Genomic DNA, 16,201 nt, shown 5'->3' on the forward strand with positions numbered 1-16,201 from the left:
ATACGGTGAGGCAAATTAGTATTTGATTCACTGTTGATTTTGCAAGTTTTCTCACCTACAAAGAATGGAGAGGTTTGTAATTTTTGTCGTAGGTACACTTCAACTGTGAGAGACAGAATCTAAAATTCAGATATCACATTGTATGATTTTTAAATATTTAATTTGCGTTTTTATTGCATGAAATAAGTATATGATACAACAGAAAAACAGACCTTAATATTTGGTACAGAGATCTTTGTTTGCAATTAGAGGTCAGATGTGTCCTGTAGTTCTTGACCAGGTTTTACCTACAACGCGTGTGGAATGTCTCAAACCTAAACTTACTTCTAGGCATCTTATATATGCTACTCTGGAGCCACCCCTAAATCCAAACAGTTCAACTGTCAACCCCATTAGGTCCTTAGTCTGGGTCTCATTAACATAAGATCATTGTCCTCAAAATCATTGTTGATTAATGATCTAATTATTGATCATCACTTAGATATGATTGGGTTATGTGAAACCTGGCTTAAACCTACAGCTGTCCTCCCCTTAAATGAGGCCTGCCCACCAGCATGTACATTTAGTCACGTCCGTCGTGATGCAAAGCAAGGCAGGGGTGTTGCTCTTATTCATAAATCGAGGTTTAGCTTATTAGCTGTTGGGGGTCACAAATGTAACTCGTTTGAGCATCTGATTCTCTGCTCTGCTCAGGATATTGCGCATTGTCAAGGTCAGAAGTATAAAAATCAGCCGTAATACTTCGTCACTGTATATAGGCCTCCTGGCCCATATTCTGAATTCTTTGATGAATTTGGTGCATTCATCTCTAACTTGTCAACTAGTGCAGATAACATTCTGATCATTGGTGACTTTAACGTTCATATAAAAAAGCCTTCTGATCCCCTCTGCAAATCATTTATGGATATTGTGGATGCATCAGGATTTCGGCAGTGCATTCGGGAGTCGAAGTCTGAGGTAACTGGAGTGTAAACATAATTTCTCCACTGTGAGATCAGTAAAGTATATCTCATTCCACAGAGACAGCTCTCACTAAAGTGGTGAATGATCTTCTGCTTACAATGGATTTGGACACCACTACGGTTCTGGTGCTGTTAGATCTCAGTGCTGCATTTGATACCATGGATCATCATATTCTACTTGATAGGCTGGAAAATCATTTTGGGATTACTGGGAGTGCCCTTGCATGGCTGACATCATACTTGACCAGTCGTTCTCACTGTGTTTTGTACAGTAACACTACCTCTGACCTTAGTGACATGAAATTTGGGGTTCCACAGGGGTCCGTCTTAGGCCCCCTGCTTTTCTCCCTTTATATAGCACCCCTTGGGCACATATTGTGGCGTTTTGGGTTTACCTTTCACTGCTATGCTGATGATACTCAGTTATACATGCCAATAATGGCTGGTAATCTCATTCACATAAAATCCTTAGAAGATTGCCTTGCATCAGTGAGAGGCTGGATGTCTAGAAACTTTCTGCTTTTAAACTTTGATAAGATTGAAATGATGGTTCATGGTCCAGTGAGACATCGGCATCAATTTGACCGTCAGTTAATGCTCAGCCTAGGCTCGTGTGTCATACATCACACTGATAAGTGAGGAACCTTGGGGTAATTTTTGATCCTACATTGTCCTTTGACCTCCACATTAGAAATATTACGAGGACTTCTTTCTTCCTCTGAAATATAGCGAAGATTCGTCCCATCCTGTCTGTGGCTGATGCTGAGACCCTGATCCATGCATTTATCTCTTCTAGATTGGACTACTGCAATGTTCTATTTCCTGGTTTACAGCAGTCTAGCATTAGGGCTCTCCAATTGGTTCAAAATGCTGTAGCCAGACTTTTGACACAAAGCAGAAAGTTCAACCACATTACACCCATTTTGGCATTCCTTCACTGGCTTCCTGTCCCAGTGAGATCAGATTTTAAGGTTCTGCTACTAGTCTATAAAATTGTTCACGGACTGGCACCTCCCTACCTAGCTGACCTAATTAAACCTTACATACCGACCCGGGCTTTGCGTTCTCAGGGTGCAGGACTACTTTGTGTCCCTAGAGTGAATAATAAGTCTGCAGGTCATAGAGCTTTCTCTTATCGTGCCCCTGCTCTGTGGAATGATCTCCCTGCGTCAATAAAACAGTCAGATTCTGTGGAGACTTTCAAGTCCAGACTTAAGACGTACTTATTTTCCTTTTCGTATGGCTAGGATACTGGTATAGTTTTGTTTTATGCTTTTTACTCTTTTAATTCATTTTATTAGGAAACAGAGTGTGCCGCAGCCTAAACTTTACCTAAATTCTGGGTCTTTTAGTGACGCTTAGGGCTAGTGGCTGGCGATCACCTTAGTATTTCTTCTGTTTTTCTTGTTGTTTAATGCTGGCAAATTATACAGTATTTCTTGTCTTTCTGATGCCTGATTCTGTTTTTTTTCTCTCTGTTTAAGGTGTAGCTCCATCCAGAGATGGGAGTTGTATTTGTGCTGGTGACCCTTCTGTCCTGTGCACCAACAGCATTTCCTGTATATTTATTTTGTGAATTGTTCTGTAATTTATGTCTGTAGCATGGCACAAGCAGAGGGTCACCCCTAAGAGTCTGGTCTGCTTGAGGTTTCTTCCTCAGAGGGAGTTTTTCCTTACCACTGTTGCTCTGGGGGTTAGTAAGGTTAGACTTGACTAGACCTTATTTGTGTGAAGAGCCTTGAGGCAACTCTGTTGTGATTTGGTGCTATATAAATGAAAATAAATTGAAATTAAAATTAAATTGAAGTTTGCACACTGCAGCAGGGATTTTGGTCCACTCCTCCATACAAGTTCAAACAGGAGAAATTAATACAGGTAAAGAGTGCAGAATATGAGGGCTTCTTAAAGAAAAACTAACAGGTCTGTGAGAGCCATAATTCTTGCTGGTTGGTAGGTGATCATATACAGTGAGGAAAATAAGTATTTGAACACCCTACGATTTTGCAAGTTCTCCCACTTACAAATCATGGAGGGGTCTGAAATTTTCATCTTAGGTGCATGTCCACTGTGAGAGACATAATCTAAAAAAAAAAAAAGAAATCCGGAAATCACAATGTATGATTTTTAAATAATTTATTTGTATGTTACTGCTGCAAATAAGTATTTCAACACCTGTGAAAATCAGTGTTAATATTTGGTACAGTAGGCTTTGTTTGCAGTTACCGAGGTCAAACATTTCCTGTAGTTTTTCACCATGTTTGCACACACTGCAGCAGGGATTTTGGCCCATTCCTCCACACAGATCTTCTCTAGATCAGCCAGGTTACTGGACTGTCGCTGAGAAACACGGAGTTTGAGCTCCCTCCAAAGATTTTCTATTGGGTTTAGGTCTGGAGACTGGCGAGGCGACTCCAGAACCTTGATATTGCTTCTTACGGAGCCACTGCTTGGTTATCCTGGCTGTGTGCTTCGGGTCATTGTCATGTTGGAAGACCCATCCACGACCCATCTTCAATGCTCTAACTGAGGGAAGGAGGTTGTTCCACAAAATCTCGCAATACATGGCCCCGGTCATCCTCTCCTTAATACAGTGCAGTCGTCCTGTCCCATGTGCAGAAAAACACCCCCAAAGCATGATGCTTCCACCCCCATGCTTCACAGTAGGGATGGTGTTTTGGGGATGGTACTCAGCATTCTTCTTCCTCCAAACACGGCGAGTAGAATTAAGACTAAAAAGTTCTATTTTGGTCTCATCTGACCACATAACTTTCTCCCATGACTCCTCTGGATCATCCAGATGGTCATGGGCAAACTTAAGACGGGCCTGGACGTGTGCTGATTTAACCCTCTGTGGCCGATGCCGTCGTATACGACGGCTAAGACCAAGCTTTACTAAATTATAAATAACTTGTGAATGATATAAGATAGAAATTAACTTTTTTTTGCTGAAAAGTTAACTCCGCGGACCTTCGAGCAGCCATCGGCCATCTTTGTACTCCTCATAGAAGCTGTGTGATGACGTGCGCAATGTGAGTGTCCAGTCAGAATTGTTTCACCGTCACATGATTTTCCAAAATTCAATCGTAGGGCAGATTTACCTCACGTGAAAAGCCAAAGATCATTTTCAAGAGTGATATGTTACTAGTTGGCCCGTTTGAATAGCCCCCTGGGTGCTCCAATGAGTACATACCATTAGTACATACTCAGTGTGCCCTGCGCCATTACGCACAGCGATCAGTGAAAGCAGGAGCACACAGAAAGCCTCTGATGACAATCTCACGTGCTCAAACAAAGAGTGTGTAACTATCAGGATTGCTCCACTAGTTTGCATGTGAATGTTACTGGATGACTCTGTTGCTTTCTCTGCATAAAGCACTGTTTACCATATCAGTGGACAACAAAACGCATAGACCATTTTGTATATATTGTTCAAAATGTGCATTTGTGTTTATTGTTTGAACCTTTTTGTTGTACAGACTTTCACACAAGACCTCAACTTATCTTTGTAAAGTGTCAAAACAGTTGTTTATTATAGTTTGCTGTGTGTTTTGAATAAATGTGTGTGGAAAATTATTTTTCGCTTTATTTTTTCCTTGCCTATTTTTGATTGTAAACCTTTATTGCACTTATAAAACACAACAAAAACATATATATTCTGAAACCACAGGTTGTCTTGAAAAAAGGAGACATAAAACTTGATTGTGGGATGCAGGGAGAGCTGTTAACAGCAATAATAAAATATTTATGCCAGGCAAGTGAACTGTCCAAAAAATGCCCTCAGACCCCAGAGGGTTAAGCAGTGGAACCTTCCGTGCCATGCATGATTTTAACCCATGACTTCTTAGTGTATTACCCACAGTAACCTTGAAAACAGTGGTGCCAGCTCTCTTCAGGTCATTCACCAGCTCCTCCCGTGCAGTTCTGGGCCGATTCATCACCTTTCTTAGGATCATTGATACGCCACAAGGTGGGATCTTGCATTGAGCCCCAGTCCGAGGAAGATTGACAGTCATGTTTAGCTTCTTCCATTTTCTAGTAATTGCTCCAACAGTTGATCTTTTTTCACCAAGCTGCTTGGCAATTGCCCCGTAGCCCTTTCCAGCCTTGTGGAGGCCTTCTTTTGTCTGTGGTGTCTTTGGACAGCTCTTTGGTCTTAGCCATGTTAGTAGTTCGAGTCTTACTGGTTGTGTGGGGTGGACAGGTGTCTTTATGCAGCTAATGACCTCAAATAGATGCTTCTAATTTGGAATAATAAGGAGTGGAGGTGGACATTTTAGAGGCGGACTAATAGGTCTTTGAGGGCCAGAATTTCTGCTGATTGGCAGGTGTTGAAATACTTATTTGCAGCAGTTACATGCAAATAAATATTTAAAAAAAATCATACATTGTGATTTCCGTTTTTTTTTTTGTTTTTTTTTTGGATTATGTCTCACAGTGGACATACACCTAAGATGAAAATTTCAGATTCCTCCATGATTTCTAAGTCAATCAGTCAATCAACTTTTTTCTTATATAGCACCAAATCACAACAAACAGTTGCCCCAAGGCGCTCTATATTGTAAGGCAAGGCCATACAATAATTATGAAAAACCCCAACGGTCAAAACGACCCCCTATGAGCAAGCACTTGGCTACAGTGGGAAGGAAAAACTCCCTTTTAACAGGAAGAAACCTCCAGCAGAACCAGGCTCAGGGAGGGGCAGTCTTCTGCTGAGACTGGTTGGGGCTGAGGGAAAGAACCAGGAAAAAGACATGCTGTGAAGGGGGGCAGAGATCGATCACTAATGATTAAATGCAGAGTGATGCATACGGAGCAAAAAGAGAAAGAAACAGTGCATCATGGGAACCCCCCCACAGTCTACGTCTAAAGCAGCATAACCAAGGGATGGTCCAGGGTCACCTGATCCAGCCCTAACTATAAGCCTTAGCGAAAAGGAAAGTTTTAAGCCTAATCTTAAAAGTAGAGAGGGTATCTGTCTCCCTGATCTGAATTGGGAGCTGGTTCCACAGGAGAGGAGCCTGAAAGCTGAAGGCTCTGCCTCCCATTCTACTCTTACAAACCCTAGGAACTACAAGTAAGCCTGCAGTCTGAGAGCGAAGCGCTCTAATGGGGTAATATGGTACTACGAGGTCCCTAAGATAAGATGGGCATCACTCTGAGACAAGACCTTTCTGATTTTAGAGATATTGCGTAAATGCAAAAAGGCAGTCCTACATATTTGTTTAATATGCGCTTTGAATGACATATCCTGATCAAAAATGACTCCAAGATTTCTCACAGTATTACTAGAGATCAGGGAAATGCCATCCAGAGTAATGATCTGGTTAGACACCATGCTTCTAAGATTTGTGGGGCCAAGTACAATAACTTCAGTTTTATCTGAGTTTAAAAGCAGGAAATTAGAGGTCATCCATGTCTTTATGTCTGTAAGACAATCCTGCAGTTTAGCTAATTGGTGTGTATCCTCTGGCTTCATGGATAGATAAAGCTGGGTATCATCTGCGTAACAATGAAAATTTAAGCAATACCGTCTAATAATACTGCCTAAGGGAAGCATGTATAAAGTGAATAAAATTGGTCCTAGCACAGAACCTTGTGGAACTCCATAATTAACTTTAGTCTGTGAAGAAGATTCCCCATTTACATGAACAAACTGTAATCTATTAGACAAATATGATTCAAACCACCGCAGCGCAGTGCCTTTAATACCTATGACATGCTCTAATCTCTGTAATAAAATTTTATGGTCAACAGTATCAAAAGCAGCACTGAGGTCCAACAAAACAAGCACAGAGATAAATCCACTGTCCGAAGCCATAAGAAGATCATTTGTAACCTTCACTAATGCTGTTTCTGTACTATGATGAATTCTAAAACCTGACTGAAACTCTTCAAATAGACCATTCCTCTGCAGGTGATCAGTTAGCTGTTTTACAACTACCCTCTCAAGAATCTTTGAGAGAAAAGGAAGGTTGGAGATTGGCCTATAATTAGCTAAGATAGCTGGGTCAAGTGATGGCTTTTTAAGTAATGGTTTAATTACTGCCACCTTAAAGGCCTGTGGTACATAACCAACTAACAACGATAGATTGATCATATTTAAGATTGAAGCATTGAATAATGGTAGGACTTCCTTGAGCAGCCTGGCAGGAATGGGGTCTAATAAACATGTTGATGGTTTGGATGAAGTAACTAATGAAAATAACTCAGACAGAACAATCGGAGAGAAAGAGTCTAACCAAATACCGGCATCACTGAAAGCAGCCAAAGATAACGATACATCTTTGGGATGGTTATGAGTAATTTTTTCTCTAATAGTCAAAATTTTGTTAGCAAAGAAAGTCATGAAGTCATTACTAGTTAAAGTTAATGGAATACTCAGCTCAATAGAGCTCTGACTCTTTGTCAGCCTGGCTAACGAAATCGCAGGGTGTTCAAATACTTATTTTCCTCACTATATATATATATATATATATATATATATAGTTTTATAGTAGATGAACACCACGGTTATACCACCAGCACCGAGCTCAGTTCAGCGCTGTATTACTTGTTGGTAAAGCGTATTCCCCATCGTGCTCGTCTCAAAGACCACCTCTACCAACAGAGAGCCTCTACTGAAAATTGTTGAGTAACTTTTTTTGTCAACCGACTTTGATTGTATATTTGTACTGCCGTTTGTCTCACAGGTCATTGTCTCCCTCCTCTTTCTAATCAAACAGAATTTCCACAAAACTACTTCTTTTAACAATTTTGTTCTTAAAACAGGTAAATGGCATTGACTTACGAGGAGCCACACATGAACAAGCGGCGGCAGCACTCAAAGGAGCGGGACAGGTTGTCACCATCATTGCCCAGTACAGACCAGAGGGTAAGCCAACCAAAAATACCACTCACAAACTATGTGGTGTAAATGTTCTGAAGAAAAACAAATAATGTCAGCGTGTACAGTCCTTATTATCCCCTGCCATCGAGTGGAAAAGAGGGATACAGAAACGGGATGAGCTGCAATGCAAACAACTGGGCAGAAGTAGATTAAATTTGCCAGCTTTCTCAGTCGTGTGTTCATTTCATATTACTTTAAGTAAGACCTTTATACTGAAAAAATAAAAAATAAATAAATTGCTTGATTTGATAATACTCTAATTACAAGTACATTTGTCTAAATGAAGTTAACAAATTTGCATAATATTATTTGTTGAGTTGGTCTGATGTAATTTATTTGAGTGTTGTTTTGTAGTTAGTTGTCAAACCGTTCTTTTTTTCAGTGTATATACAGTAGTTCTGGCAGGAAAGCCAAGAGCCCTGCTTGTTATTGCTGACAGTTTTTATTCTCCTGGTTCTGCTTCAAAATAAAAGCACTTTAACATCACACTAGCGGTAGCTGGACTCAGAACACTATAAAGGTTGTATTATATTAGCATGGCACTGGTGACTACGGGGCAAAAATTTAACACTTGCTGAGATGAATAAGCTTCTATCATTAAATATATGTTGAGCTTTGTTTGAAATAATGTATATCAAGCCACATATTTGTGTCGGGTATTTTTGCTTTTAACACAATGCTGTTGAAAATGCAACTTCAGCCTATACAGTAAAAAAAAATCTTTAAAAAAAAACAAGTCCTGAAAAATATATTGTTGTTTTTATGGTGGTGGTGGGGAAAGAGGAGGGGTCATCTTCCTCTTCTTTTACTACTTTATATTATTATTCTTTTTTGTTGTTGTTTTGTTTACTTTAGTTTTATGAACATTCTCTTATTATTTGGTATGTCTGCCTCAAAATGTGATTGTTACTTGAAGCTACACTGAAACTTTCTAATACGTTTCATGAAGGTCATTTGAATATTTTTTGGTTTAATCTTGCCAAAAATCTTTTAAAAATTTCTTGACTCTTTTCTTAATCTACCACTACCCATAAACCCAATGTTTTTCCATGCTAGGGTCTACCTTTTCTACATGTTTCATGAAATTCATTTAATTAATTTTGGAGTAAGCCAACAAACAACCAGATGTGGGCTGAGACATATCTTTGTACTTGGTCATAATAAAAAGTATTTTAATTTTAAATATAACTCTCAAGCCCCCGTCACACATAGCAAGAATGTGGACATTATTATTTGTGACACGTGCAGGTCATACCGGCAGGCATACTATGCCAGATCTATCTCAAGGTTCCCTCATATGCACTTATATCGTTTCAGATCCCATTTTGCCTCCATCGGAATATGTAAATTGCGGTCAGACGGTCCTCAGACTGCATATGGACCGCCGTTGGATAGGTGTCCCATCTGGACGGCACCCAGAGGGTTTTGAACATGTGCATCACACTTGGGGCCGCCAGCTGATTTTGACCAACTGTGTGGACTTTCGCAGATGGCTGTCAGAATGTTTTGGAACTGAAATCCGACACTTTTCGGATGTGCACCAATTCGTCATTCTGACGCCATTCTGTGTGATTCCAGCTCTGTGTGACGGGTGTGACGGAGGTATTAGTTTGTTGTATAGTTTTGATGTTCTGTAAAATAACCGTGCAGATTGTATCAATCCATGACGGACATGTTGACAAAAATGAAAATCTACACAAGACTGTTTGACATGCTGCTATAATTAACGTGTAGTGGCTGGGACAGCTTCGCCTGGAGAACGTGCCTCTTCTAATTAAGGTCAGCAGTAACCGTGTTTGCTTCAGGGCCATCGAGGCAATGACTCATTATCAGAAGCTTCTCGCCGTTTCAAAGGTGCCAAACTCACAAACTGTCCAGTTGCTTACTGAAATGTCTAACAAAACATTCAAGAAGTCAAAAGTTTTTGAGTTACTTTCTGTTCTGTTATTTGCTTGAGTTTGTGCACATTTTATCTATTAATGATAAGAAATTTAAAGAAAGGTATAAACTGAAAAATTATACCCATTTTCTCATTTTTGTTTCGATACATGCCTTTAATTCACCATAAGCAGATGGTCACATATAAGTATTTTTGCTTACACAACTTAATGAATAATTTCCAATTATACAGTTTGCATTTCAGCTTTGTCCAGTACTAATAGAAAATAGAAACCATGATTTGAGTTTTCATTTTTGTTTGTGTGTTTGGTCATTTGTTTTGGTAAATGAATGAAGGACAAATAGAGGTGTATTAATGCTACATCGGAATTCTCACTCCAATCACTATGTTGGGGTGAAGATTCAGTGTGGTCTGCTTTGAAATTGCAGAGGATGAAGATCCACCGGCTACACTATTCTGCAGTGAAAACACTTTTTAAAATTATATTTAATTTAAAAAAACATTTTCCCAGGAGTTTCCTTCAACTACAGCACAGTGGCACCCTGAATTTACGTACAGAATTTAATATATGTTAAGAAATTAGTGGAAATTAACTAAGTTTGTATAACTGCAATATTTACTGTAATTTACAATAAATCATTACTTTCAAGTAGTAACGTCTGCCAAAGACGTAATAAAATTATCTGCTTTTTTATTCATTTATTTATTTATCTGTTTGTTAGCAGGACTACATAAAAACCACTGCATGGATTTTGATGACATTTTCACCAGATATTAGATCATGGAAGACTCCATTAAATTTTAGAGGTGAGCCAGATTCTGGATCAAGATTTCACTTTTTATTGGCATTGAAGGATTACGTCAAAACTACTTACATTAAAACTACTTCATGGATTCTCACCAAATTTGCACCACAGATAGATATTACGGCCTGGAAGACTCCATTGCGTTTTGGAGGTGATCCAGATTTTGCATCAAGATTTCACTTTATATAGGCTTTGAAGGATTACGTCAAACTACTTCACAGATTCTCACCAAATTTGCACCACAGATAGATATACTCAACAAAAATATAAACGCAACACTTTTGGTTTTGCTCCCATTTTGTATGAGATGAACTCAAAGATCTAAAACTTTTTCCACATACACAATATCACCATTTCCCTCAAATATTGTTCACAAACCAGTCGAAATCTGTGATAGTGAGCAGTTCTCCTTTGCTGAGATAATCCATCCCACCTCACAGGTGTGCCATACCAAGATGCTGATTAGACACCATGATTAGTGCACAGGTGTGCCTTAGACTGCCCACAATAAAAAGCCACTCTGAAAGGTGCAGTTTTGTTTTACTGGGGGGGGGGATACCAGTCAGTATCTGGTGTGACCACCATTTGCCTCATGCAGTGCAACACATCTCCTTCGCATCATCCGTGAAGAGAACACCTCTCCAACGTGCCAAACGCCAGCGAATGTGAGCATTTGCCCACTCAAGTCGGTTACGACGACGAACTGGAGTCAGGTCGAGACCCCGATGAGGACGACGAGCATGCAGATGAGCTTCCCTGAGACGGTTTCTGACAGTTTGTGCAGAAATTCTTTGGTCATGCAAACCGATTGTTTCAGCAGCTGTCTGAGTGGCTGGTCTCAGACGATCTTGGAGGTGAACATGCTGGATGTGGAGGTCCTGGGCTGGTGTGGGTACACGTGGTCTGCAGTTGTGAGGCTGGTTGGATGTACTGCCAAATCCTCTGAAACGCCTTTGGAGATGGCTTATGGTAGAGAAATGAACATTCAATACACGAGCAACAGCTCTGGTTGACATTCCTACTGTCAGCATGCCAACTGCACGCTCCCTCAAATCTTGCGACATCTGTGGCATTGTGCTGTGTGATAAAACTGCACCTTTCAGAGTGGCCTTTTATTGTGGGCAGTCTAAGGCACACCTGTGCACTAATCATGGTGTCTAATCAGCATCTTGATATGGCACACCTGTGAGGTGGGATGGATTATCTCAGCAAAGGAGAAGTGCTCACTATCACAGATTTAGACTGGTTTATGAACAATATTTGAGGGAAATGGTGATATTGTGTATGTGGAAAAAGTTTTAGATCTTTGAGTTCATCTCATACAAAATGGGAGCAAAACCAAAAGTGTTGCGTTTATATTTTTGTTGAGTGTATTAGAGCATGGAAGACTTCACTGAATTTTGGAGGTGATCCGGATCCAGATTGGAGGACATTAGAAATCTCAGGATGCTCTTGTTGAATATGTATTGCCTGCCATTTACATCAGTCACTAAGAAATGCAAACAGTATGTGTTGTAAATCTGTCTGGAGCAGGCACCTCTCAAAAACTGAGTGACAATGCAAATGCAAATCCAAAATGGCCGCCCATGAATGTGACTTTGCCCACATGTACATTTTTGCCCATATGTGGCCATGAAAATGTGTTTTTAGCCACTGAAATCAACATCCTATGTCACCTAGAAGCCAAGATACTGAAAAACCTCCATTTTAAGCTACATTTTTTATACAATGTTCCATTGAAAATAAATAATGAACCTGACAAAACTCATCTGACAGGATCTGGCACGAGTGTGTCTTCTGTGTCCAAGACCAATTACATTAAGTTAAGCCATTACTCAGTAAGTCATCAACTACTTGTGCATTCTTTGCTTTGTTCTTTTTTCTGTTTTTGGTGACAAGGTAAAGGCGACTAACTGAGCTCTTAAACAGCTGCAGGATTAACAGCTACTTTCTTTTCTTACCCATCAGACCTTGCTCTATGCTCACCTCAACTGGCCCTGTCTCCACCACCAGGTTTGTGCCAAAGGCACCTGTGGCTGCTCTGAGCATTATGCCTGTTTTACACCAGCAGCACTGTGTGCACGTGGCGGCTGAACCACTGCTGTGGTTCATGCACATGTATGTACGTTCACTGGGGAGTATTCCAGCTGCTTTCCTGTTGAGTCACTGCGACAGCCATCGATCCTTCCACATTATTTGTCTGGTTATGGATTTCTTCCACACACTGTTTTTTGGAAGTGATTTTCCCAGGCACTAATTATTTTGGTGGGGTTTTTTTGTGTATTTTTTTAAAATGCTGGATGCAGCTGAACGTAATGACAACTTAACGAACTTAACAACAATGAAAGCACAAATCTTACAGAACATGCTATAATACAGGGTGACCCAAAAAAAACAAAACAAAAACAGAACCCATAAAAATTGCAATAAATCCTACGAAGGTCCAGTAAATTTCTTGAAGTTTGCTGGACTTAAACTTCAGTCTGTGTGCAATCATTCCCTAAAGTTTCAATTATCTTGGTCACTTTGCATAAAAGTCATGTTCTTTCAAAATTATGCTCCAGATGATATGATTTGGTGGTGAAATGTCTTTTCCTTGGTTGACCAAGACATGTTGGGGAAGATGATTGGAACAATAGTCTTCCCCAACATGTCTTGGTCTTACAAAGGTCCGATAAATTTCTTGAAATTTGCTTGACCTTTGTAGGATTTATTATCATTTTTATGGCTTCTGTATTTTTTGAGTCACCCTGGATATAAACTTAGAAATATAGATATGTAATAACAAAAAGACGACATCTGAAGCAACAACATTTTCTTTTTTAGATTAATTTTGATACTGGGCATGATACTAATCTTTGTGAGTTATTGACAAAAAATTTAACACAGAAAATTTACTTATCATATCCTGATAGCGGTCATGTGACTTTTTTCAAACATTTGAAATGGTTTTTCATGTCTGTGACCCCTCCCACATATGTGGGAGGGGTCACAGAAACTACAATAAAAGGTGTTAGTTAGTTATTGTTGCCGGTATGATGTCTCCAGATAATTTCATTGTGTTCATGCAATAATGAAAAGTAGATGCCAGCCTGACTCTCTCGAGGGGCACGACAGCCACAAAATGAACCACGCTTCCACAGCCGTCACGCACACACAACACGTTTGATATGCTTCAAACCTTAGCGCATTCACCAGGGTTCCAGATCCACTGGGTGAATGTAGTCACAGTGTGTTCACTTCTCTTCACCAAACGTTTGACCCCACCTGCCTGAAGCACTCCTGTTCCTACTTTATTATCAGAGCACCTGCATTCTTTACACCATCCTGAGTGTTCCTTTTATTCCTGTGGCCCTGTGTCTTAGTCCTTTAAGCAAACTTGTTTTTTTCCTCTTTAAAAATGTATTCAGTTTACACTGGGTGCCATTTTTAAAACACATAGGATGATTGAGATCCATGAATCTTTTTTATTTGTCAGATTTTTATCCAAAAAATATCGAGAGACTGACTGTTATTACAGTTTTGCAGGGTTAGCGTAGTTCAAATTCAAATTTATTCATTTATATAGCGCCAATTCACGATGAGATCTTCTCAAGGCGCATCACACAACATAATAAAAACAGAAAAAACTGAATTAAAAGTTTAAAAACACAATAAAAAGACAAAACCATAAAAGAATACAAGAATAAAAACACATCATAACACTAATGATAAAACAAGGAAAACAAATGAGTGTTGAAACGTGATTTCAAAGTCTCCACAGTATCCGACTGCCATATGTGTGCCGGGAGATCGGTCCACAGAGCTGGGGCATGGTAAGAGAAAGCTCTGTGACTGGCAGACTTTTTATTCACCCTGGGAACACATAAAAGTCCTGCACCCTGAGAACGCAGGGCCCGAGCCGGTACATAGGGGCTTACCAGGTCAGCCAGATAGGAAGGTGCAAGTCCATGAACAATCTTTTAAACTAATAACAATACCTTAAAATCCGATCTTGCAGCAACTGGACGCCAGTGCAGGGATTCCAAAACGAGAGTAATGTGTTAGAATTTTCTGCTTTGTGTCAAAAGTCTGGCAGCAGCATTTTGAACCAGTTGAAGACCCCTAATCCTGGACTGCAGTAAACCAGAAAATAGAGCATTATAATAGTCCAATCTAGAAGAGACTAGAATCATGAATCAAAGTCTCAGCATCAGCCATAGACAGGATGGGATGAATCCTCGTTATATTTCGCAAATTGAAGAAAGCAGTCCTCGTAATGTCTCTAATGTGGAGGTCAAAAGACAACATAGGATCAAAAATTGCCCCAAGATTCCTCACTTTATCCATATGACGTATAACACACAAACCTAAGATAAGCGCTAGCTGATCAAATTGATGCAGATACCTCGCTGGACCAAGAACCATAACTTCAGTCTTATCAGAATTTAAAAGTAGGAAGTTACTAGACATCCAGCTTCTCACTGATGCAAGGCAATCTTCCAAAGATTTTATGTGAATGAGATTACCAGCAGTTATCGGCATGTACAATTGGGTGTCATCAGCATAGCAATGAAAGGGAATCCCAAAACGCTGCAGTGTATTCCCAAGGGGTGCTACATAAAGGGGAAAAAAAGCAGGGGGCCTAAAATGGATCCCTGCGCAACCCCAAAACGTCATGTCCCTAAGATCAGAGGAAGTGCCATTGCACAACACACAGTAAGAACGACTGGACAGGTATGACGTCAACCATGCAAGGGCAGTTCCAGTAATCCCAAAATGCTTGTCCAGCTTGTCGAGTAAAACATGATCCACAGTATCAAACGCAGCACTAAGATCCAACAGCACCAAGACTGTAGTGGTATCCGAGTCCGTTGCTCGCAAAAGGTCATTCACTACTTTAGTAAGTGCTGTCTCTGTGGAGTGATATTTTCTAAAAGCAGAAATCAATGGCTCAAAAAGATTATTCTCAATGAGGTGGTCCATAAGCTGTTGCAAAACCACTTCTCTAGGATTTTAGAACAAAATGATAGATTTGATATCGGTCTATAATTTTTCCATACACTAGGGTCATGATTGGACTTCTTATGTAAGGTTTAATCACTGCAGACTTGAAACACTTCAGAACAGATCCAGACGTTAATGACAGATTTATAATTTCCAGCACAGTCGGCCCAAGAGTGGGCCACAGGTCCTTAAATAGTTTTGTTGGTATGGGATCAAATAAGCAGGTTGTGCTTTTAGTAGACGTCACAAGCTTCATCAGTGCACCTCGTGAGATACCATCAAAATCTGTAAATCTGGGTAACACCTCAGTGGGAGCATCCACCTCCATAGCAGGATGCGGTGGTTGGACCAAGGCCTGCTGAGATATACTCAACCTAATATCCCCAATTTTCTTCTGAAAATAGTCCAAGACGTCCTGTGCTGAAAAGGGATGGTGAATAACAGGTGGCCGTCCATGAATGAGAAATGCTACTGTTTCAGACAAAAACTTTGAGTTATGCTTGTTGTTATTGATCAAATCAGAATAATAGGTCCGCTTCATAGCCAGTAGTGCCTGCTTATACGAGGTCTATTAGAAAAGTATCCGACTTTATTATTTTTTTCAAAAACCATATGGATTTGAATCACGTGTTATTACATCAGACATGCTTGAACCCTCGTG

General features: G+C 40.0%; 1 protein-coding gene across 1 annotated transcript in view; it reads left to right on the top strand.

Moving 5' to 3' along the window:
• Window positions 1-16,201, top strand: part of dlg2 (discs, large homolog 2 (Drosophila)) — a 658,820-nt gene that overhangs the window by 568,171 nt on the left and 74,448 nt on the right. Inside the window, exon 17 of the mRNA XM_034178851.1 lies at window positions 7,731-7,833. Coding sequence (XP_034034742.1) covers window positions 7,731-7,833 — 103 coding nt within the window. The remainder of the gene's footprint in view (window positions 1-7,730; window positions 7,834-16,201) is intronic.

Source organism: Thalassophryne amazonica, chromosome 9 (assembly GCF_902500255.1).
Source record: "Thalassophryne amazonica chromosome 9, fThaAma1.1, whole genome shotgun sequence".
Lineage (NCBI taxonomy): Eukaryota > Metazoa > Chordata > Actinopteri > Batrachoidiformes > Batrachoididae > Thalassophryne > Thalassophryne amazonica.